At 53.7% G+C, this 24,999-nt stretch overlaps 1 protein-coding gene across 3 annotated transcripts in view; it reads left to right on the top strand.

Moving 5' to 3' along the window:
- The window catches only part of ITGA11 (integrin subunit alpha 11), a 113,406-nt gene that overhangs the window by 33,499 nt on the left and 54,908 nt on the right, over nucleotides 1–24,999 (top strand). For 2 of the 3 annotated variants that reach the window (XM_077881648.1, XM_077881647.1), the window contains exons 1-3: nucleotides 13,798–13,968; nucleotides 19,056–19,156; nucleotides 23,271–23,362. Coding sequence is in view for 2 of the 3 variants with exons in the window: in XM_077881647.1 (XP_077737773.1) it covers nucleotides 23,312–23,362 (51 nt within the window). In the remaining variant the exon portion in view is untranslated. Of the gene's footprint in view, nucleotides 1–13,797; nucleotides 13,969–19,055; nucleotides 19,157–23,270; nucleotides 23,363–24,999 lie in introns of those variants that run through there. The other variant, XM_077881646.1, reaches the window with a different exon arrangement.

Raw genomic sequence — 24,999 nt, 5'->3', positions numbered from 1 at the left:
CGCTTGGAGGGAGACCTTGGGAAAAGCCCTCTCTCACTCCTTGTTCATGTATTTGCTCATGAGCATTTGCTCATGTATAAAATGGTATGAACTTACCTATTTCGGGGTGCTAGGCAAGATCAAAGGATACTCCAAATGCGAATGTGTAAAGCAGGAAATGAGAGATTGAGGTGCTTGCAGCCAGCAAGCAGCCAAACCTGAAATTGGGCCTCTGGCAACTTGGTTGAGAGTCTCCCTCTGACCCAGGCTCTTCCTGCATTTCCAGCATGGACCCCGTCTCAGCCCTTTCGGCAGAACTGGCACACCTAGGTCTGCATCGAGGCCAGGGAGTCTGTTCCAAGGAGCTCCCCAGGACATTCACGCAGGGGGTGGGGTGCTCCTGAGGATCACAGGCTCTGCTGATAGTAGGGACATGCCAGTGGGGAGCAACGTCACTCCCCAGCCCCCACACAAAGACCCCAGGCCCCAGCCCTGCCACAGAGAAGGACCCACACCTGTCTTCCACCACAGGCACTGATGAGGTCTGGCCCCCACTGACCAGGCCAGGGGACCTCCTTGACCACCAAGGCCACCAGAGCTAGGTGTAAACAGCAGGAAGAAGAGGGGAAGGACCTGGTGGAGATGCCACTTTATTTTGTTAACCCTACACCTCCGGCCCATTTCGCCCCCAGCTCCAAACTCAAACTGGGCAACCAAAGCACCAGTGGACACCAGTGCTTCAGACATCCTGAACAGTTTTCCACATGCCTTGGTTTTAGTGACAACACCACCACTCACAGACACACAAAAAGAAGAGAAAACAAACTCTTCTGGTTCTGTGCATCCTCGGCCTCTGCTTTGAAAGCCCTTGTGTGTTTGCAAAGAAATTTAATCCATATGACTCTAATGCATGTACATTGAAATCATTAAATCAGTCGGTTTTTTAAGGCCATTTGATGTCCAGAAGCTCCAGTGTAGGGTTTGTGGAGGGCCTCGCCAAGCCTTTGGTCCTCTGGAGCAGGAAGCTTCCTGGTGCTGAGAAAAAACAGAGCTGGGCCCCGCAAGTTTCCAGTTTGTCATTGATGTTCTCACCCCTGGAGAGAGAAGCCTCAGCTCTCAGCAAGGCAGAGCATCTGGCTCTCTCCCCTCCGGGGCATTGGGGAGCTGGAGCTGGACAGCCCCGGTGGGCCCCACGAAGGGACCGCTTTGGAACTCACTTGGCTTTAAGAACAAGAGGGCAGGGTGAGTTCCCTGGGGTACAGCTTCAAGGACATGAGCATCTTGTAATAGAAGGAGGCTTGTCCCCATTTTACAGGTGGGGCAACTGAGAAAGGGCATAATTAGTAAGAGTCCAGGCTAGGTCTGGAGCCCGGATCTCATTAGGCCCAGAGGGGCCCAGAGCAGAAGCAGCCCCAGCCCAGAGGCCAGCTGGAGATGTGGGCTTCCTTGGGGGTGCCTCTCCCCACCAGCCACACTGCTGGCCCCGTGAGAACCGAGGCAATGGTGTCCCCAGGACCCAACACCAGCAGATTCACATAAACATGCTGAGCCCAGCCAGGAAGGGAGGGCGTATGCTTACAGGGCTCCAGTCCCGTGATAAATAGCAAGAGAGGGGCACACAGAAAGGATCACAAGAATTCACATGAGGGAGAAAGTTCTAATTTAGGAGGCAGAGGGGCTTGGAAGAGGCTGTGGAGGAAGGCGCTTCCGGATGGGTAGGATTGCCACAGACAGAATGGACTTGGGTGAGAAGCATGTAACAGATGGAGGGAACAGCAGGGGTTCAGAGATTGAAAAGAAGAGGGAATGTTTAGGGAAAGGACCCCATCCCACGTGGCTAGAGGAGAAGGTGCAGAAAGCAGAGCAGGGAGGCCAAAGGTTGGGAGGGCGAGGAGTACCCCGGAGCAAGGGGACTGTGTCTGAAGGCAATGGGGAGCCAATGGAGGTTTTAGGGCTGGAGAGTGGTTCATCAGAGATGCAATTTTTAGGGTGCTCAATCTGGCTACTATGTGGAGGAGGGAACTGAGGGAGGAGAGCCTGGAGGTGAGGAGGCTGGTGGGAGGGCTGTGGAAGTCTAGATGAGTGGAGGTCTTGAGGAAGGGGCCTCCTTCGTGAGTGTCAGTAGTTCATTCATTCGTCATTGAGAACCTGCTGTTAGGTGTTGGGAATTCAATGGTGAACAAAGTTGCAAAATCCCAACCCCCACGATTGCTTCTCCTAGTGGGATAAGAGGCGTGGCTAGTTTGCCCATCATCTGTGAGATGGTGATCCGGGCAATGGAGAAGCATTGGGCAGGCTAAGGGGGCTTACAGGTGGGGTTGGGGGGACGTGGGTGCTGTCACCTTCTGCAGGCCGCCAAGAAGGGCCTCAGTGTTAGGGTGGCAGCAATCAGAGACTGGAAGGAAAGAGAATCTGAGACAATGAGGGATACCTGAGAAAAGAGTATTCCAGGCGGAGGGAATGGCAAGTGCAAAGGCCCTGAGGTAGGAAGGGGCTTGGAATGTTCAAGGAACAATGCATGTGGCTGGAGTCGAGTGAGCTAGAGCAAGAACGGAAGGAGGCAGGTGAAACATGAGGAAGGACGAGTGAGGGCAGATCTTGCTGACTGGGAGGACAACGGAAAGGCAGGAAAGCAAAATCCAGCAACAGGAGACTGACTTCGGGGGAATAGGAACTAAGCTTTGGTCCCATTGGTTTGAAGTGTCCAAGGGTCATCGGGTGCAGGTGGCCAGCCGGCAGCAGGGGCCAGAGACCTTCAGCTTGGTGGGGAGATGAGGCCAAGACACAGATGTGCCCTGGGAGAACTACATTCACAGAGGAGCATTTAGAGAGAAGGAGGGGGCTGGGAAAGGACCCAAGGGTGGCCTGTGGGTGTGAGTGGGGAGGAAGGAGAGAGAACCACCAGAGGTGGGGGCATGAGGGGTGCGCAGTGTCCCAGAGGGCAGAGGAGGGGAGGATTGGGCGACGGAGGGGGGTGGGGGGCAGCGCCCTGAAGGCTTATCCCTGAGTGCCCCCAACCCCAAGAAGCAGCCGGGGGTCCCAGCCGGGGGCCCAGCTGGGGAGCTTGCAGCGCTGGGCAAACCCCACAGGACTGGAGCCCTTGTGACCGAAAGAAACACTCATGACGTGCCCTTATGCACACGGAGTGAGTCCCGAGCTCTCACGGGCACTCACCGGAACTTCTGCAGTTGCTGCTCCAGAGCAAGCGGCTCTCAGACCTCAGCGGGCACCGGAGTCCCCTGGAAGGCTTGTTCGATGGGGTTGCCGGGCCCCGCGTCCAGAGCTTCAGAGTCAGTAGGCCTGGGGGGGTGGATCTGAGAATTCACTTATCCAGCAGGTTCCCAGGTGCAGCTGTGCTGTTGGTCTGGGGGCCAGACTCTGAGAACCACAAACCCAGAGGTTTCTGTTCCCAGTATCTGAGGCTGATGACAACAGGCAGACATAAAATCACCTGAACACACCCGTGTGGGGGGTGCTGCTGGGGACTTTGGGAGCCCAAAGCCAGCTGGGGATGGGGCTGCAGGTGGGCTCGAGAAGCCCTGCTCATGCCTGTCATCCCCTGTCATCCTCTTATCTCTCTCAGTCCACCCTCTGGTGCCTTTTTTTTTTTTTTTTAAAGATTTTATTTATTTATTCATGAGAGACCCAGAGAGAGAGAGCCAGAGCCAGAGGCAGAGGGAGAAGCATGCTTCCTCCAGGGAGTCCGATGTGGGACTCAATCCCAGGACCCCAGGAATCACGCCCTGAGCCGAAGGCAGACGCTCAACCACTGGGTCACCCAGACGCCCCCTCTGCCTTCTTTTACCTTTCAATTTTCTTTTTTTCTTCTCTTTGTCCCATTTCCTCTTCCTAGTTTCTAGACTTCCCACTCTGTTCCTTACTAGGTGGTATCTATTTCAACTAAATTCTAATTTAGGTGGGGGGTGCTGATTGGTTTACAGCACCTTTCTGCATGGACCTTCTCAGATAACAAGAGGCTCACTCATGACAGCATTTGGGGTTGACTGGAATAAATCCACAAAAATTGAGTGTCAAGCCTAAGCCCCCCCCGGGGGGGGTGGCCTCTGTTCCTGCCATCTGTCTTCTTCCAGCCCCTGCATTTCTAGCCTCTCCCTTGCAGCCCCTGCCCTCCGGGTCACTGCAGGTCCCACAGCTGGCCCAGGTGTCCTGCCAGGGCACATGAATGAAGGCACACCGAGGTGGCTTTTCACCCAGGAGATGTCTGAGCTTCAGAGCCACACAGACCTTCGCTCCCTTCCCTGCTCAGTCACTTCCCAAGCTGTGGGAACGCGAGCACCTGCCAGCCACTTCCTGGACCTCAGTTCCTTCATCTGTGAGAGGAGCACCACAACGTAAGCCCAAAAGGGTTTTCATGAGGAAGAAATAGGGGATGGTGTGCGAGGTATCTATTGTGGGCAGATTTTGCTGGCCGTGGTTCCCTGCACTGGCCTCTCCTCCACAAAAGATACAGTGTCCAGGGAGAGGTTTTGAAGTAAAAGGCCCCAGTGACTGTTGTTTGGGCCAAACATCAGGTTTACTCCAAATCCATCCCTCCTCCTTCGTGTGGGGTGCAGGCCGTCAGGCCTGGGGCAGCTTCAGCCTTCACTGTGTAGAAATCACATTGAGGAGGGCACCTGGGTGGTTCAGTGGCTGAGCGCCTGCCTTCAGCTCAGGGCGTGATCCCAGGGTCCTGGGATCAAGTCCCTCATGGGGGTCCCTGCAGGGAGCCTGCTTCTCCCTCTGCCTGTGTCTCTGCCTCTCTCTGTGTCTCTCATGAATAAATAAATAAAATCTTTTAAAAATAATAAAATAAATTGCACCGAGGAGCGGCCTATAAGCTCTTCTCCTGGCTCGGGCTTCCAAGACCACAGTGCCCCCTGCTATTTTCTCCTGGAACAAATAAAATCTGGTACCATGACTCATTCTGGTTAAAGGATAAATCACTATAGAAGCAAAGCCCAGGGTAGGATGAAACCACCCAACGCACCAGAGAGAGGAAGAAAGAGAAAGAGAAAAACTGTGCTGGCGGGGAGATGTTGGCTCAGGGCCCCCCGGGGCCCAGCCACCCAGCAGACCCGGGCAGGCAGGCAGCGCCTGCACAAGCCGAGCATGAGCACAGGGGCTGGAGGAGTGGAAACCCAGGCCATTGTCCCCCCAGACAGGAGCAGGGGCCACCTTCAGGCCCTCAAAGACACAGAGCGGTGCTCAGAGCCACCAGGGAGAGTCTGCATCGGGCATACTGGGGCCAGGCACCGGCAAATGTTTTCCGGGCGTCTTGCATCTCCAGATACGGATTCTCTTCTTGCCTTGTTTTCTATTCTTCTCTCCTTTCGTTAATCTCCTTCTCCTTTTTTTTAATGCCAGAACCACATAGGGAAGTCCCAGGACTTGAAGAATATGTCAGCGAGGGCCTAGGTAACCCCAGGCCTCACCAACCCCCCCCCACCACCCCCACTTCCCCATCCCCTCCTTTCCCGACCCACCACACACACACACACACACACACACACACACAGACACACATAACTGGTCAACCTGAGAGGCATTAAGGCCGGTCCTCTAGGTCCCAGAACAACCTTAGTGCTGAGCTCAGAGAGGCAGGGAGCCAACTATTGCATGCTTTGAGGGTAAGTGGAAACATTGAAAGCAAAGTCTCCTGGTTACTAACCTCCATGAAAGAAAATAAATTTAATTCGGGCAGTTCAGGGAAGGCAGAGGGATTTGCCAACTCAGCATCTCCTCCACCCACCAACCGCCTTGCCCCAGGGGCCTAGGGACTCTCCCACCTGGCTCCTCCGCCTGCAGCCCTCCTTCTGGGGACCCCCAAGGGCCTTCCTGGGTCCAGTGCAGGACAAGGAAGGAGGGCTCTTCATATGAAGTGGAGAACAAAGCAATGCTGAAATTCACTCCATCTTGAGAACGGCTTTCCAGAATTTCAGAGGTTTGGATTTTTAAGACTAGTTCTTCGTGGCACCTTAGCTCTTTACCTGCAATTCTCATAACTAACACCAGGAGGAGCCAGACAGCCCAGTAAGGGCTCCTCAGGCCCATCATCTAGGCTTCACTTAGATGTTACACCTGGGGCCAGGCTATAAAATACGAAAGACAGAACTCCTTATTGAAAATCATAATTGGAATAAACATGTTTTAAGGCTGTATTCAATTATAAAAACAAGTCAGTGTGCTATACATGCTTTTTCTCACTAACCTCAGCTATGCTGGACCACTGCTTAATCTAAACTTTGCTTTCCCCAGGCTTGGATACGATACCTTCTTCTAGCTTTTCCTGACTATTTCGTGAAGAATCAAGGGCTCTTTGGGATTTCAAACTCTTTCAAATGGCTCGTCTTCTCTCCCACATACCTGCTTCCCTCAGACACACGGCCAATGGCAATGCTTGTCGTTGACTCGAGACCATCTCGACAAGGCTGCTGTTGCTTTCCGTGGAATCTCTAAATCCTTTCCACTTTCCCCCTTGAATCACTTATCCCTGGTTTAGCTGTGATGAGTCACCCTGAGCCAATAATGCAGATAGACATGGAGAGTTGTAAAAAAAAAAAAAAAGCCAATTAAGAGAAGTAGCAAAGAGCCACCAAAGGTAGGGCTCACCTTTGATTCGTCTTTGCTTGGCACATACCCACAGAAGGAGAAGGGGAGAATGGTTCTAGAAGTCGGGCTGTGACCTATCTAAGTCTCAGGGCAGTCCTAAGCCGGATGTTCTGGTGGTAAAGGACCTGGGGACGGTGGCCCCATATGGCGAGAGGCTGAGGTATGAAGGCAGAGCCAGCTGCAGGGGAGTCAAGCAGGCAGCAGGTGGGTGGTGGAGAGGGGTCTGGGCCAATGCTGGGCACCTCACTTTGTAGCAGCACCTCGTCTCTGTACTGTCCCCTCTGCTTCTCTCTGACCACTGAGCCAGGGATTTTGTAGCCCAAGGGGGAGGATGGTTGCAACAATGTAATGACAGACTCTATCTACTCGCCAGTGATTCAAGTGAGTCTACAGGCTCCTTGCTTCTTCATGGCTTCTCCAATAATAATGCTGTAAGAAGAGCCATTACTCACAATCCAGAAGGGAGAGGGGGGAAATGAATCTGAACTTGAATCACACAGAAAGTACTTTGAAGGATTTTGCATAGCCAATAATTCCCTGTTGCAGTTCAGGGCTCCCTGGTGGGACATAGGGTTGGCCTCTGTGTGCCCCACTCTCCTGTGCCCAGAGACAGGGAGAATGAGGCCAAGGAGCTGCCGTTTAGCCAGCTGGGTGACTTGGGTTAATGTCCGAGAAGCACCTAGCACAACCCCAGACACATAATAAACTGTCCCAAACATTTATTTTTAACTGTTTTTTGATTGGGCCTCTCGCCCAGAATTCCTATGTGGCCTGTTTCCCATGATCTCAAAGCCTGGTGATCACCTGATGATATAATCCAGGGGTTCCTAAAGTGGCAGAACAAAATTACCTGCAGAAGGTTTAAAAAGAATACCTACCTATTCCTTAGCCCAGTCCAAGAGTGACAAAATCAGAACCTCTGGGGTAGGAACCCATGCTTCTAAACATCCCTACACAAGTCAGATGCCCAGCCGAGGTCCTGGAACCACTGATTTAAGGGGGCTGTGAGTTCTCGCGGATTTGTGTGTTAGCTCCTTTCCAGGCTTGCTTTGAGAGTGACCTTCAATGCCTGAACCCAAAGGGGTGGCCCATTGCAGGAATTTAGAGACACTGGAAAGTGGGGAGCAGGGAGGTCAATCTGATCAGGGTGGGGGGAATGCAATGATCCCCAAGGATGTAGGCATCTAACCATCTGTCTACACTGTGGGCCACTTTAGGTAGAGTTCTCTACACAAGTGAGGGGAGAGGGATGGGAATTTGGTGTGTCAAGGAGATGTGGGTGGGGAGGAAGAAGGAGGATGAATGGGGTGAGCCCACCTGAAGATGACCCACTCCAAGCTCTGTGAAGGCAGGGACTTGTTTGTCTCTCTGGGTCCATGGAAGCCTTTGCCACAGCAGGTGCATTAGAATCACACACATAAGCCTGACACCATCAGGACTCAGCTGCCTTTCTGCCCCGTGGGCCCGGTCCCTCTTCCCTTGGGTGACACCTATCCACCTTGCAAAGCTCCATCTCGCAGTTGCCTGCTCCGGGAAGGCTTCCCAGATGGCTGAGCAAGTGCCCTTCCTCTGTGGCTCCACTGCACCTGGGCTGCCTCTCCTAGCATCGCCCTCTACGCCAAAATCACCAGGTGCAGGCCTCTTGGCCCCCTCCAGATTAAGGGTGTGGACTGTGCTCCATTCAGCTTTCCATCTTCAGCACCCAGCTCATAGTAAGTGTTCAGTGACTCTTTCTTTAAACCGAATCTGCCTAAGCTCTCATTTGACAGGTGAGGACACAGGCCCAGAGAGGGCAGGCGGCTCACCCCAGGTCACTTAGCCCTCCTGGGAGTAGAAAGGAATTAACTGTAAACGTGTCAACAGGCCCCAAACTAAAATACAGCATCTGTTGTTTAGGCTTTTCTCCCCTTAATGTCCATTACCCAAGTCCCACTGCTGGAATGAGCAGCAGACACGGTGGGAATAACGAGTATCCCGGCTGTGCCTCTGCCTCCACCTGGAGGGTCTCACATTCTCTGCACTTCGCTTTCTTCCTCACCCGGATGGGGATAAGTTCTTGTCCACTTGCCTCCCCTGGCCCTGGTGCAAAGCCATGAGCCATTGGGTGCGGATGCTGCTCACATTTTGAATGACCCGGGAGACAGAACAGGAGTTTCCACGACCACTGGCCCCGCCAGCAGGTAATCACTGAGGAGCTGTCAGACGGGCACATGCCACAACATTGGAACCATACATTCCACCGTGCAACATCTGCCCGACCTATCGGTGTGTTCAGGTTTCATTTTCAGAGGAGAGTTATTATAAAGCTAGGGGTTGAGAGAAACTCTGAGCATGACTTGGAAAAACAAGCAAGTTCATCGAACATTTTGAAAAGAGAAGGGGGATCCTCATGCTGTGCACTCAGGCTCTTGGAAGAGAAAGCAGACAGCAGCCACCTTCCCGTAAAGCACCAGACCCGGGGGGGGGGGGGGCGGGTCCAAAGTTGGTGGCCCACCCAGCTGCAGAGGGGGCCCAGAAGAGCTCAGCTCTGCTCCTAGCTATGCCCCAAGAAGCAGAGTGAAGACTTCAGCTTGTCTTCGCAGAATGAGCAGCAGCCTCCAGCTGCCCATCTGCACATTCACTCAACAATTATTAAGCCTAGACGGTGTTCATGGTACTTTGACTAGTGCCAAAGGGGAAAATTAAAGGTGGATTTGGGCCTCCTCTCTCTCTCTGCTCTCTAGAAGCAAATTATCTAAAGGAGAGGGGGGAAAAAGACAGGAGGATTAGAAACAAAGCTTCGTGGGAAGTGAGAGAGAGCTTTCAGCTGAGAGATCACAGAAGAGGAGGCACTGAAGAGTGGATGAAAGGGGGCAGGCTCAAGAGTTTGGAATCAGGGAACTGCCCTCGCAGAGGCGGGAAGGAGAATCCCAGGTCTGGTGAAAAATAGGACAAGTGGCCCTGTGAGACCGGCATCTGGGGGTGTGAAGGGGGGGTGGCGCTGAGCTCGACGGCACAGGCTAGCCGCTCTGTTCTTTCCGGTCAGTGGGTCAGGTTCTCATTTTCCCTTCCAGCGGGCTGAGATTGTCCTCTGCGGTCACCTTCCCTCACTCTCCCCTCTTCTGCAACTTAGGAAAAAATGTTGTTTGGATGTCAGCTGAGGTGGACGCAGAAGTTTCCAGGAACAAAGCGGAAAGCCAAGCTTGTGAAGTCAACGGCTGTGATGATGCTAGGCAAGCAGTCTCTGTGCCCAAGGCGACAGGGGCCGGCTCCAGGGTTCGCCTACACAGGAACAGACGCGGGCTCTGGACCCACCGCTTGCACTGCCCCGTGTGGCTACTTGTGCTTGGAGCCTTGCTTATTCATTAGTAGTGATGAGGGGCTGCACGTCCAAGCTCTGGCCATACATACCCCCAGCAAGCAGCCGCTCCTTGGCTAGCCCTGTTGGAGGTAGGATCCACCATCAGAAAGATCCAGGGAAGAGGGCCTGTCCTGAGCTGTTTGGGCAAGAGATTTCAGCAGCCTGGTACCCAGGCTGGGGGGGCGTGGGCTCTAGGGATCCTTTCCCTTTGACCCTTAGGACTCCTTACCCCGTGGGAGGGAGCACGGGTCAGAGGGGGTCAGAGTGGGACCCAGGACAGGGGCCCGGGGACCAGGTCTGACTGCAGCGTTGATATACACTGACATGGAAAATTGTTCGAATATAAAATAATTAATTGGAAAGAGTGCACTACAGAACCATGTATGTAGAATATTCCATTTTTCAAGTTCGCTCCGTAAATGCCTGGAAGGCTTTCTGCACCCCTGTTGCTGGCGGTAGTTATCTCCTTTGCACGGTTCTGCGCTATGAACATTAGGCAGCAAGCATGCTTCACTTAAGTGTTAAAGCAGGTGTTTCTTGTGTGTTTTCTTGTGACCAAAAGAAACAAAGCAAATTTTTTAAAGAAACCATTTCCTGGACCGTTGCTGGACTCCTGAGAAAGGTTGCCGTGGTCATGATCCCCAGATGTAGTAAAAATTCCTGGGACACACGTGCTTTTTCACATGTCCAAAGGGCCTCATTTCTGCTTCCTGCCTGAACATCTGGGAGCTTCTAAGAATAGATTCCTAGGCCCTGTCCCCAGCTGGCTGAATTAGAACCTTCTGGAAGTGAGGCCCAGGAACCTGCACTGGTAACTCTCCAGGTGACTCTGATGACCAGCAAGGTCTGGGACCCACCACCTTGGAAACCCTAGTAGGCCAGGTGTGTTCAGTCCCATTTGGTAGATGAGAACACTGAGGCCCAGGGCAGTTAACAGCCTCTTCTAGGGTGTTTAGTCCTCTGAGGGAGCTTCTTCCACTCTCCCAGCTGGATTAACAGGTACTGGGAGGGCAGAGAGGGCCTATTAGTCAGTGGTCCCAAATTTGCAGGCTAAGGGATTGTAGCCATCCTACTGAACAAGGTGATTGGCTAATTTATCCCACAATTCTATTTTGGGGAGCTACTTGGTGCCAGGCACTCTTGTGGGCACTGGGGTGTCTAGAGATGCAAACATGGCCAACAAGGTCCTCAGCCCCTCCAGCTCACATTCTACTGGGAGATAAGGATGATGAATGGGGGGAAAAGAAGGCAGCTTTAAGGGGCACCTGGGTGGTGCAGTTGGTTAGGTGTCTGATTCTTGGTTTTGGCTCAGGTCCTGTCTCATTGTCAAAAGACCGAGCCCCAAGTGGCAGGTGGTCAGGAAAGGCCCCTTGGGAGAGGTGACATTGGAGGTGAGCCCTAAGTGACAGACGCAGCCATGCCACATTCAGGGCCACCCTGATAAAAGTGGGGGCAGGCAGGTGAGCAACAGTGAGCGAATACAGAGCATTCACAGGCACAGTGAAGAGGGTAGATTGTAGTTGAATGGATTTGGGGTTTTGAGCCTGGCTAGGGTTGTAGGTCACCTTATGTATTATGATGTTTCTCAAATTTAAGCAGCATTGGCATCCCCTGGAGGGCTTGTTAATGCACAGATGCTGGGGCCCCCTTTTAGTTTCTGATTCCATCAGTCTGGGGGGCAGTGGGGCAAGATGTTGCATTTCCGCTGATTGCTGCTGGTCTGGGAACCACTTTGAGAACAACTGTTGTAATGGCCTGTTAATCTGCCTGTCTCACCTGGTAGGCTCTCTGGGGACCTCCTGAAGGCAGGATGACATCGTATACATCGTCATGCCCCTAGTGCTTGACGCATTAGCAGGAGCTCAATAAATGCTTTTGATTGAATGAATGAATGAGCGAATGAAGAATGAATGAATGAGGGAGCAGCATCAAATACATATAAAACCCTTGGAACATAGCAAGCACCATGTGAATGTATTAGGGTTCTCCAGAGAAACAGAACCAGTAGGATGTGTGTATATGTGTGTCTATACATGAGTATGTACAGATATACATACATATAAGGGGATTTATTATAGGGAGTTGATTCACATGATTATGGAGGCTGGAGACCCAGAATTGCTGATCGGGTAGTTCCAATGTGAAGTACAGCCGGCTGGAGATGTAGGAGAGCTGATGCTTCAATTTGAGACCAAAAATAAGAAAAAGTCAATGTCCCAGTTCAAAGGCAGCCAATTAGGAAGGATTCTCTGTTACTGGGGCTAGGGCCAGCCCTTTTGTTGTCTTCAGGCCTTCCACTGTTTAAATGCGGCCCACCCCCATTAGGGAGGACAATCTGCTTTACTCAGGCTTTAGATGTAAATGTTCACCCCAAACACCCTATAGGTACACCCAGAATACTGTTTGACCAAATATCTGGACACCCCATGGCCCAGCCTGAATTGGCACAGGAAATTAATCATCAGCACGGCATATGCGTTTGTTCCAAACGCACACAAAGGATTCCCATGTCTGATGAGGGTGGTACAGAGGCAGGGAGAGTTAGGGATGTGCTGGCAAATGGAGGAGTCCTCATTTTCCTGGCCCCCAGGAGTCCAGGCCTTGCCAGGGGTCTGAGCCACAGTGAGCCAGAGCCCCTCCGGCCAGACCAGGAAGACCAGCAGGTGCTGACACCTCACCTCCAGCAGGTCCCAGGTGGGCTCTCCCTCCAGACCCTGCCCCCAGCCAGTGCAGCCCCAGGGCCCCAAACCTCCCACCCCCCGCATGGGGTTTGCTGCCCTCAGCACTTCCCCAGCCCCATCTTGAACACATTAGCTACCATATTCATGCTGGCTGGAGGAGATTACATTTTCCATGGAGAGAGGGAGAGGAAAAACCTCACTAAAGGAATAGTCTCTCCTTTGTTCCCCTGAGCAGTCTGCTCCTCCAGTGGACCCCCCTCCTTGATGCCCCTATCTGATTTCAGGGAAGGAAAACGAAGCCAGGAAAGAAAGGGAGCAAAGGGCCTGGGTGGCTTTGAGTGGAGGAGGGGTGCTGGGAGAGAGGAGCAGGTGAGGGAGGGATGGGATAGGTGGGAGAGGAGGGGGCTCCTGGGGCACAGGCCCAGCTGGCTCCAGGGGGAGCCCCTCTCCATGCTGGGCCTTCTGAAGTGGCCCACTTTTTCACAATGGCAGAAAGAGCACTGGACTTGGAGTCCCGGTGTCTCTCCAAGGGCTTGTCAAATCACCTTCCGAGCCTCAGATATAACTGCCCTTCCAGCCTCAAAGCTGTTCTGGTGATTAAAATCAAGTGCAACTCAATGACACCAAAAGGGATTCATGAAAATGAAAAAAAATAATAATAATCAATGATTGTTGGATTTCCTAGGATGTGAGGGCCAGGTCTTGCAGAGAGGGGCAAAGAGGCCTCCCCCCGGGGAGCGGATGAAACTCCACGTCCTGCCTTTCCTCAGCAGTCTGCGCTGATCTCTGGGCTCAGAACCCCCTCCACGGACAGGTGCATCAGCTGGAAGTGTCCTCTTTCCTTCCCCTGGCCTCGGATGGCCTTATGTGCCCATGGCTTCCGCTGACCTCATCTGCTGGGGAGCTAAGCTGTTCACACCTGCCTCCCCAGACCCAGCCGGTAAAAGGCTGAGCTGCGCCTAGAGCCCCGGCCCCTGTCCCCATGCTCTCCACCCTCCATGCTTTAGGGGACCGTTGCCCTGGGAATCAGGCTGCCATGCATCAGTCCAGCTCTGCCACTGTCCGCTCTGAGACCTCGGACAGGGCACTTCCCTGCTCTGGCTTCACTGTTATGTCACAAGGCTGACCCAGGGAGCCTCCCGGTTTCCTCTCAGCCCTGATGGCCTGCGAGGCCAGTTACCAGGTAACCAGAAATACCTGGAGAGCGGGGCTCCCTGTCCAAGTAGCTGCTGTAAGTGTGATACACCTAGACCAAAAGAATTTCTGTTCCTACAAGGCTGGGTCAGGACACGGTTTTATGCATTCAGCTAAACAACCAGAGAAATAATATACATGAGTCCGCCCACCACTCACGACAAAGTAAGTATATGCCCCAGATGGAGCACGAGCTGAGGGATATGAGTCTGCTCCTCTCTCATTGGTCTTGGATGTCAGGCTCCTCTTATAGCATGCTAATATATGGAATTTCTTTCCTTTTTTTTTTAATATATGGAATTTCTAACGGCAATTTTAACTATGTGGGTTTTTGGCCTTACACACTCTAGTTAGATGTCTGTGGTTATAAATACCTGAAAACTCAACCCAAATAGACCTATATGGTTAAAAAAAAAAAAAAGGAGTTATTGCTTGTATATCTGAAAAGTCCAGCAGCAAATCTAGTAGCCTCAGGTATAGTTTGATCACAGTATCATCAGGAGTTCAGCTCCTTCTCCTAATGCTTCTCTCTCAGCCCTCTTCCTCTCCATGCTGCAGCTCACAACTCCCATTGCCACAAGGTGGCTGCCAGCAACCCAGGGCCTGCATCTATATATGGCATCCAGAGAAAAGGAACTACTCTGGTCCCCAAGTCCCAAGCAGAAATCTTGAGATTCACTCTGACTGGGGTGAGCCAGCCTTAGTCACTGAAGCTGGGGGAATAACATTGGCCTGGCCTGAGATGTGTGCTCAGTCCCTAGAACTGAGAATGGAGCCAGGTTCCCTGGACCCCCAAACAAAAATGAGGACTGTGGGAAGAGAGACATGGGTACCAGGGAAGCCAGCAACACTGACTCTCAATGGAAGCTGGGTCACTCCTTTGAACTTCAGTAACCCCTTTTCCGGGCACTGAACTTGGGGCTCCTCTTAGGTCTGAGACAAAGCTAAAGCTCCTGAAGCTTCTGATGCTGCTGGTAGGGACAGTCAGCCTGAGGTCAGGCCAGCCAATAGGTGCCTCTCTCCTGAGTGTTCCCAGACCTCCCAGTGCTCGTGCAGCAAGGCAGATGAGGACCTCGCAGCCCTCAAGGAATTTTGACACTAAAACACCGACCACAGCAGGTGGCAGGGGAATGCACGCTAGTTCATTTGGGAAAGCCTGGGGGTTATCAGGGAGGGCTTCCTGAAGTAGGTCGACATTTTCCCAGATATTAAAGGGCTGGTGGCCAGGTGGGATGTGCACACCACTGGGCATGTGCGGACCAGTACACTGGAGCATGGAAATAAGACGATTCAAGTTCTATTTAAGTTTATATTTTATCTGAAAAAAAAAACCCCAAGAGTACTGATATTTAATGTACAGACTGACAATTTCCCGCTGGTATAATTGACATATGAATTTACGCACACTGGGGGTACATGCTACCTTTTTCTCTGATAGGAAGGTGCATTTGAAAAGGTTCAGAGACTGCAGTTGCCTCAAAAGATGGAGCCAAGGATAAGCGGAGGTCAGGATGAGTTCGCACCAGGCCCCGTCGGACAGGGTGTGAGGTCCAGAGCCAGGGCCCCTTGTCTTAGTCCATGACCTGCTGGGAGCCAAGGTGCCCCACACCCAGTGGGGTCACACCTGCCCTCCTCGGGGGGCCCTCCCTCCGGTGAGCCTCCTCCCTTAGCAAGGCGTGCTGCTATCCAGGGCGGCCACCAGGCAGGGGTCCCCCAGGGCTGTGGCTGAAGCCATCCGCGCAGCCCTGCTCCCGGAGGAATGCCGGCAGCCCACAGCCAGTGAGTCACAGCACGCGGCCCACGGAAAGGGCCCGATGCTCGCCATGACCTTTGGGGTTTGTCTTGTCATCTGCTGTCCACACCCCAGGGATCGGTGTCCTGCCCCCAGAGGCACGGCGGGCCCTCAGGCCGCAGATGGCTCATAAGGCTGAGGCCCAGGGGATGGCCAAGCCTGCCAGGCCCCAGGAGCAATTTGGCTGGTCCTGGTGATGACGCAAACATTTTCCCTGGGCTTGGGCAGTCACCCCCTCGCAGTGAGATTGAATCATATCCTCAAAACCTCAAGCCTGACGGGTGCACGTAATGCCAAGACTCGAGAGTGGCAAAGAGGGCTGACCCAGGCCCTCGGTTCACGGCAAAGAAATACTGGAGGCAACACAGACAAAGCTGTTCCCGGGAGAACTAGCACAGAACAACTGTGGGGCCTGGGTCAGCTCCCCTCCTGAGGCCTCAGCTTCTATATCCATACTACGGGGACAGGACGCCCCGTCCCACCACCTCATGAGATGCCAACGTCCCCCAGGGAAATGAGGTCTGGAGAACGGAGATGGGCTGGAGGGTCCGGCCCTTGTTCTTTGAAAAGGACGATGCCTGGTCTTGAGATGAGTTGGAAGTCATAGTGACTTGGTGGATTTAACTGCCGGATTGCTACATGCCAGACATTGCCAGGACACATGACCGTAGTCCTTGTGCATAGCTTACTTAGACACAGCCCCTCTGTTTCTTTCTTTTTTCCTTTTTTTAAAGATTTTATTTATTTATTTATTTATTTATTTATTTATTTATTTATTTATTTATTTATTTATGAGAGACACAGAGAGAGAGGCAGAGACACGAGCAGAGGGAGAAGCAGGCTCCACGCAGGAGCCCGATGTGGGACTCGATCCCAGGACCCCAGGATCACGACCTGAGCCGAAGGTAGATGCTAAACCACTGAGCCACCCAGGTGTCCAGTCCCTCTGTTTCTTTTGACATCTGTGACTTCCCACAGAGATAGTACAGGGCTGGCTAACCCTATTTCACAGCCAAGAAAACCAAGGTCTGGAAAGTTCAGTGACTTGTCAAGGCTACACACCAAACCAGGATGAAGACCAGGGCCCTACAGTCTCAGCCAGAAGTCCTTTCCTCGTGTTGGGGGCCCACCAAGTCGGCCACTTGAGGCCTCAAAGTTCCACTCCGTAAAATGGATAGAGTCGTAAGGAGTCCACCTGGTCAGGCTGCCGGGGTGTTTTCCAGAAGACACATGGGGTTAGCTTTTTTTAACAGATGGCCATGGTTTTTGTGATCTGGAACCTGCTGTGTGCCCCATTCTCCCAGAGGCAGCCTGTGAGGCCTTCCTCAAAGGCGCTCCTCCCAGCAAGCGCTCCCCATTAGGCAGCGGTGCCCTGCAGGGAACATCCCTTTGGAAGACTTGGTCACATATCAGGTTGACCTTGAAAACTAGAGCAGCCAAAAAAGCAAGCCTGGAGCCCAAGCCTCACTGACTGGTAGCTCCCTCTCCTTCCCTCCCTCTCTCTCTCCTTGTCTCTCTCCATGTCTCTGTCTCCCCCTCTCTCCCCCTCACTGCAAAGAATGGAGCAGCCTTGACCGCACCATTGCTCATGGAATTAAGTAGCCAAAAATCATGTCGTCTAGACAAACAGATTTTATGGGTCCAATTAATTCCTGCTGGTCAAAAATAGGCATGCTTAATAAGTGGATATATTTAGAATCTATCATTATCTGGTTCCCAGGGGAGAAAGCTCAGCTCTTATTTCATAAACTCTAATTTCAAACAGAGCCCTGTTAACTCCCGCTTAAGACCTCGCACTCTGCCCCGATAGCAGCAAGAGGTGGGCAGGACCTGGGGGGCCGGGTGGGTAATTTGACCACAGGAAGCCTCTGGAGTCCTGGGTGTCCCCTCTCAACCACCAGAAGTCAGAAGACACGGCCGCTTCTTCGGGCAGCGTTGCCAGGGTGGGGAGCTGCCGGGAGAACAGGGATCCAGAACAATCTTTTTGTCCCAGTGTCTCTCCTGCCCCTGTGTCCCAGGATCCACCGCCATCTGTGGCCTGGGCCTCAGAGTCTGGGAGGCCTCTAGGGCTGTGTGAGCTCTGGCACCTTCTGTCCCTGTGAGTCACTCTCAGCGCTCAGGCCTGAGCAGAGGAGGCGGCCGCTGGCCGAGAGCAGGACTAGAGACCTAAAAGGACCCAGCTGTGCCAGAGGCGGGCAGGCGGCGCTGACAGGGTGAGCCGGTGGCACGGAAGGGAGCCCAGCCTGCTTTCAGGGCTGCACCTCACATCAGCCTGGGCTTCCCGCTGCCTCCCCGGGCCACTCTGGGCCACCTCCAATGCTGCTGCTCTCTGGTGAGCTGGAGATGAGGCACGGAGGACGTCTGGGGGATCTCTAAGGGGCCATCCAGGCTGAGTGGGACCCTCTCTGGACTCAGGGGAGGTGGCCCTGCCAGGCCTTGCCCAGGTCAGGAAGGAATGGTCACTTGTCATTCTCTGGATATATGTGTGCGTGTAAGCAAGGTGTATTAATCTCCAGCGGGTACATAACACATCAGCACAAAGTAGAAAGCTTACACGGGCAGAAACTCGGCTCTCACAGTCCTGGAGGCCAGGCATCGAAAATCAAGGTGTGGGCAGGGCCGTGCTCCTCTGCACGATCTAGGAGAGACCATTCCCTGCCTCTCGTAACTTCCAGTTGCCCCAGCATTCCTGGGCTTGTGGCTGCATCCCTCCCAGCCCTGCCTCCATCTGCACACGGCTTTCTCTTCTCTCTGCGTCTCTCCGTTGTGTTTCTCCTGCTTAGGGTCACCTGGCTAATCCCCGATGACCTCATTTTGAGATCCCTTATCTAAGACCCTCTTTCCAAATAAGGTCACAAAGGCATAGGCAGGCTCAAGGCGGATGCCCCAGCTGGGTGCCTGCCCCTGGCCACACTCCTAGCCCCGCTGGCTGCCTCGCCCACCTTGAGCAAAGATACGGGGAGCAGCCGTGAATGACCACTCTGCACCATGCCCCAGCTCCTGGTTCCCCAGCTGAAAGACTGTCATATATGGTGAGGCATGAGGCCGTCCACAGGTCGTGACACATGGCCAAGACTCCACGGCTCCAAAATCATCACTCCTCTGCCTGAATGACCTCGATTACCACCCTCCCAGTATTTGACAAACTTGTAATCATCCATTAAGCCCCAGCCAAGCACACTTCCTCCATGACGTCTGCCCTGCCCTCTTTTCCCAGGGACCAACCTCCATCTCATTTGTAGCAGGGCCATGTGGTCTTCATCTCTGTAGCTCTAGATCCTGGCAAGGGCCCGGAGCCGGTCACAAGCCCCATGGCGTCATGCCAAATGCCCAGAGTCCCTCTCCCTGGGAGACAAAGGTCTGAGTTGGAGGGTCTGCACACGGCTTCTCCCGCCTTCCTCACCCAATTCCATCCTTTGCCAGGAAGGAGCATCTTTACTTGTCTTCTTTTCTGTCCCAGGCTGGTCGTGGGCGCTCCATTGGAAACCAACGGCCACCAGAAGACGGGAGACGTGTACAAGTGTCCAGTGACCCATGGGAACTGTACCAAGCTCAACCTGGGTAATGTGAGCCACTGGCCTCTCCACCGTGAGGCCAACCACCATCTGGGGCGGGACAGGTTTCAGAGAGCATATCCATGCCCACGTTCACACTGCCTTCTCCCAGCCACCCTGATTCCACCACCCCCATTTTACAGAAGGGCAACCTGAGGCCAGAGAGAGGAAGCACCTTTCCCAGAGTCACACTAGCTTGTCAGGGGCCTGCCAGGACGCAAACCTAGGCCTCCAGGGTTCCAGGCCGTTGCTCGTTCTGACTCCCCCCACTGGCCCTCAACGCAAGACTCTCTCTCCCAGCAGGAGAAAAACAGTTCCTGTCTTCTATCCAGTTTGGGAATAATAACAATAGCCAGTGTTCGTATATCTTATATAATGTTCACCATGTGCCAGGCACTGGTTTAAGCACTTTCAGGGATTTTGACTCATTCAATCCGTTCAACGACCATTCAAGATTTAATGTAACAAAGGAGGGAATGGCAACATGTGGAAGCGAGGGGACCTGCCTAGAGTCCCCAAGGTTCCAATCCGGGCGGTCCAAAGTCAGGAAGCAGCCCTGCCTTTCTGAAATGAAGGGCTTGTCCTCACCCCCATAGGATCAGTGTGTGCCTGTGCATGTGCACATACACGTGCATCTGTTAAAACACACACGCTAATCTGCTAAAGCACTTCCACTCTGTCCTAAACATCAGACAGTGGCTGGGCCATCGCTTTGCTTGCAGAAGGGAGCAAAAAGTTCCATTTGGGCTGAGACACTGCAACCTCGGCCCAGCCGTAAGGGACTGCCTTCCCCAGAGCCCAGAGGCCTCTCGGCCTTCTAGGACGGCGGTCTCTGCCCTCCAGCAGCAGGGTGGGGCTCCCTGGGGAGGTGAAGTGGGGGTGCAGGCCTGGTGGGGGAGGTGTCAGAGCTTCAAGAGATAAGCAGATGAACGAAAAGGTCCACATCAAAGAGAAAGCCAAGCACCCGCATCCCCAGGGCGGCCAGCTGTCCCATCATCACATGGTGCGGGACGCTCCCGCTGTCCACATCTGCGTCAGCACTGTGGGTGGGAAGTTCAAACCCCGGCACAGCCGGGGCCCAGACTTCAGTAAGGAAACACTGATGGAGGCAGGAGCCTGGCTGGTGGCTCACGGAACCCAGTCATCAACCACCCTGAAGGCACAGGCTTCTGGAGCAAGCCAAGCTCGATTTCTCCTTCCAGCTGGACAGTTTCTTTGCTGCACGTCCATAGGGAGCTCACATCCCCTCTCTGAACCTCTGTTCACTCGTGTGTAAAGTGAGGAGGGTGGACTCGAGGACTCTAGGATCCATTCCATGTCTAATACGTCCCCAGCCTTTACTGAGCCCCTAGTATGTGCCAAGCACTGCGCCAGTCTCTGGGGATCCAGCAGGGAATAAGAAGCCAGGGGCTCAAAAAAAAATAAAAAATAAAAAAAATAAAAAAATAAAAGAAGCCTGGGGCTCTGCTGGGAGAGGACAGTAAGCAAGCAGACAAACTAGGAAGCAGGTAGAGATAGAAAAGGATCCTGCTATAGGTAGGGATAAACACTGTGTGATAAGCCACAGAGCTGTGAGAAGAGAGGCTGGGTGGGGAGGAGGTGGAGACAGGATTGTACCTTAGCAAGGTGGTCAGGGGAGGCCTCTTTAAACAGGTAACATTTAAGCAAAGGTCTGATGGCAGAGTCAGGTGGGACCAGAGCATGCCAGGCAGTGGGAGAGCATGTGCAAAGGCCCTGCGGTAGGAATGAGCTTACTCTGTTGAGGACAGAAAGAAAGGCCATGCAGCTGGGGCAGAGGGCACAAGGAGGGGGGTGGGAGGGGTGAGACCTGAGGGGTTCAAGGCTGAGGCCACCAAGAGAAACTGCTGGTCCAGGTGGGGACGCAGACACATGACCCATCATTTAATTTCCTCTACTGCAGAAAGTTTCCCCTGCTGGCAGTGAGAGCCTGGAAAACATTCCTGAGCTGGGCATAAGCTGGGAGGTGGTGGGCAGCCCAGTGAGTCAGGGCAGAGGAAATGAACCAATCAGGAAGCCCTCCATTTGAAGAGGGTTTCTTTCCCACCGAGAGAAAGTGCACGGCAGGAAGACCATCTGGCGGCTTATCCCCACAGTGGAAAACGCAAGGCTGGGAAACCTGACTCCTGGGTTTTCCTATGGCCTTTCCAGCCTGTGAGCCTCACCGAGCCAGGAATGTTCTTTCTTCTCTCTCCAGGGAAGGCTAGATGGGTGGCAGCCATTCACAACTCAGTGTGAAAAAGCCAATGCCTTCCTTCCCGACACCAGGATGAAGTCGGGGCTTTAGGGAAGGGCTGAGGCTCAAGCAGAGGATGCGACTCAGGAGGGCGGACTCTGCGTGAGCCGGGGCTCGTGCCCATGGTCCTCACACAGACCCACTGAGAAAGATGCCAGTGTCTGCTGGTCGTAGACCAGCAGACCGAGGCCCAGAGAGGGTGGTGACTGCCCCAAGTCCACGAGGCAGGACGCGACCCCGAGTCTCCCCACTACACTCAGCTGCTTCCAGGCCAGCAGTCCGACTAAGGACTCCGGGCTCTGAGACCAGGGGGAAGGAGGTGGTGCACGGTGGGGTGAGGCGAGGCGGCCGGCGTGCCCGACACAAACAGAGGGCAGAAATCCCCACACGCTCAGGGGTGGAGGTTGTCCAGTCGGGGCTCGGAGCTTCCTCTCTGGATTTGTCACCACCACCCCACTGCCACCACCACCCAGCCACCAGACGGGACAGCTCAGGAGGCGCAGCCTGGCCTCAAGTCCCCACTCTCTCATTTATCAGCAACTGACCTTCTAGAAGTCACTAAGCCCCCCCACCCCCTGCATCTCAATTTTCTCATCTGTGAAACAGAAATGCTGACCCCTGGGGCCCCCAGGACCCACAGGGGGTACGGGGTGGGGCGCATGTAAGTGATAGGCATTGTAAAAACACAGGGTTATTACCAGTCTTTTCTCTCTCTGGCTTCTTTGGACAGACAAAACCAAACAATCCCGGTCCCTCACAACCTCCAGCCAAGAGGGGCTGGATTTCCAGAGAAGCCCTACTACCAACCGAGGGAACTCAGAGAGAAAAAAAAACAACCAACCCAGCTGCCCCCCGCCCCGCAGCCCACAGCGCAGTTAGGCGGCGAAGCTCGGGCCTCTGCTATTGCCTGGCCTGCGCCCCTCTTCACCCTGCCAGCCGCCCACAAAGCTAAATGCAAACCATTCTCGGGGGCCACCCGGGTCCTCGGAAGGTGCTGAGGATGCCATCTACTTGCCCCCCACAGTACGTGAGGGTGGGCCTGCAATGGAAGGTCTGGCTCACCTCCTCCTAAACTCTGCCCCCTGCCACAGGCCCCCCTACACGTGGGTTCACCCCGACACGCAGCCACGTACACCCCGGTGCACAGAAGGGGAAGTCGAGCCTGCTTCCTCCCCTTCCGTGGCCGGTGGGATGCTCTAGTAAGACCTTCACAGAACTCCTTTGAGCAATTCTAATTGGCCACAGGCCTCTCCCGACACTCGGGTTGGCTGATGACCCTGCTGCTAACCGGCCCTCCTGGCAGCCGAGCGCAGAGTGACGTTCTCGCCAGACTCCCACACCTGCAGAGGGCTCTGGCCACCCGTGGGAGAATCAGCTAGCGTCCGTCGGTTTACCAGATGACCAGAGACCTGGGCTCCGAGTAGAACACGGACCGCTGAGTTCTGATAGCAGAGCGGCTTGAAGGGAAATGCGGAGGGGAGGCAGCCCAGGGGAAGCCAGCCTAGGGCCTGCGCTCTGGCGTGTGCAGGACGGGACACGTGAGGAGTGCCAGGGACCGGTCAGACGTCTGGAGGAGGAAAAACGCCAGACTAGGCGATGCAGGGCTCTGCTGTGTGCTTACGGGGTGACCTTGAGCAGGTCGCTCGGCCTCTCTGAGACTCAGTTTCCTCATCTCACAGGGAACTGTGGGGAAGGAATAAGACGTGTCTGGGCAAGCCCTTGGTACACCATGAAGGGCTGCACGATGGGCAGGGGAATCAGGGAGGACTCTGCGAGGCCCCGACCCTGCCACAGGCACCTCTGGTGGCCGAGGGGTGTGGGGTGGGTGGGAGAGGGCTGTGGGCTAAGTTTCTCCCTCCCACCCCAGGAAGGGTCACTCTGTCTAACGTGTCGGAGCGGAAGGACAACATGCGCCTCGGCCTAAGCCTGGCCACCAACCCCAAGGACAACAGCTTCCTGGTAAGAGCCGCCCACCCCACTGTCTTTCTAAGTCCCAGGCCCTCCTGCCCCATGTACCCTCTGCTCAGGGTCAGAGAGGCAGGGGGTGAGTTAACATGTCCTTACATGACACTCGCACTCTGTCCACCAGGCTGCCTGTCCACACGCTCACGCAGCAGCTCCTCCACTGGCTTCCTTTCTGTGCCATTCTGTCTGCCGGGTGCCCTCAACTTTTGAGGTGGGCAGCCCCAGCAGGAGGACATATTGAGCTCTTTTGTGTGCCTACCCTGGGGATGAGGGATGGACAGCCTGAAAGGAACAGTAATAAAGAGCGCCAACAGGGCAGAGGGAGCCTATCCCTCCTTCTGGAGAGCCACATTTCTGAGGCAGAGACCGAATCTCTGCTCCAGGTTTGATCAAAGAAACAGGACACACCACACACCCTAAGAAGTCTCTGAAGGGAAGCCATAAATGAGAGAACATGGATTTGCTACGACCGAAGAAAGAGATACACAGTGACAGGCCACCCAGGCTGCACAGGGTTGCATGGGAAGGCTTTCTGGAGGAGGCTTTTGTTTTGCTTTTAAAGAAGAGACAACGGGTCTCAGCAAGGAAGGAAGAGGAGGGGTACTTGTGCTGAAGTAGGGACATTTATTCATTTAAACAACGTTTTGAGCACTTACCATGTGCCGAGCCCAATGCCAGACACTGGGGAATCAGCAGTCAACAGAGCTCCTGGCCTGCTGTGGCTTAAATTCTGGTGGAGGGAGAGCTGATAAGCCAATGAGTAGCGTAAACGTGATGTTGAGGCAAAAAAGGCCTGCTCGCAGAGGTCTCTGCACCCTGCCCAGGCGAGCACATGCAAACTCTGCACACAGTCAGCAAGCGCGGGTGGCCTCGTGGCAGGCACGGCCTGCTCCTTGCCACCATGAGTTGGGCAATGCTAGAGATTCAAAACAGGATCCTGCTGGGACTGCTAGTTCTAGAAACAGCTGCAGGAGATGATTTCAGAGAAAAATTACCCCAGAAAGCCCAATAAAATGAGCTACTCATTTTAAGATGGGAGGGAGCGCTTGTATCACTCTTTGTTCTTATCCAAGAGTACGTTTCTGTGGACAGATGGGACATTCAGGGTGTGGAGCACCAGACACCAGGACAACAAGATGAGTGGGATGCTCAGGGGCTGAAGAGAGTAGAGTGGCCCTTCCAGGGAAAGTCCATAGGTGCCCCCATCTATGGCCAGCCCACAGCCCTTCATCATCCCAACCAAGGCAAACAGGATGCTGGGTACTGTCCATACACAGACCTGTCAGGGGCCCTTGTTGCTACTCCCTTTTCCTTCTAAAGCTCCTTATTATGTTCCTACCGAATTGATTCCACCTACTTCACAAGGATGAAGGCCCAAGAAGGATGGTATGATACACCCTCTGGGGTTTCCATGTGTTAATTAAGTCCCTGGTTTATAAATGGCAACTTTTGTTCATCTATTCACTTATTGTCCATTCCCCAACCAATTGTTTATCTCTCCATTCATCTATTCACCCACTCATTCATTTATCCTTCCATCCATCCATTCCTACATCCATCCATCATCCATTATCCATCATCCATGTATTCATCCATCTATCCCATTATCCATCATCCATCCACTCAGTCAT

This window comes from Canis aureus, chromosome 32, assembly GCF_053574225.1.
Source record: "Canis aureus isolate CA01 chromosome 32, VMU_Caureus_v.1.0, whole genome shotgun sequence".
Lineage (NCBI taxonomy): Eukaryota > Metazoa > Chordata > Mammalia > Carnivora > Canidae > Canis > Canis aureus.
This window is presented reverse-complemented; position numbering and strand designations above follow the sequence as displayed.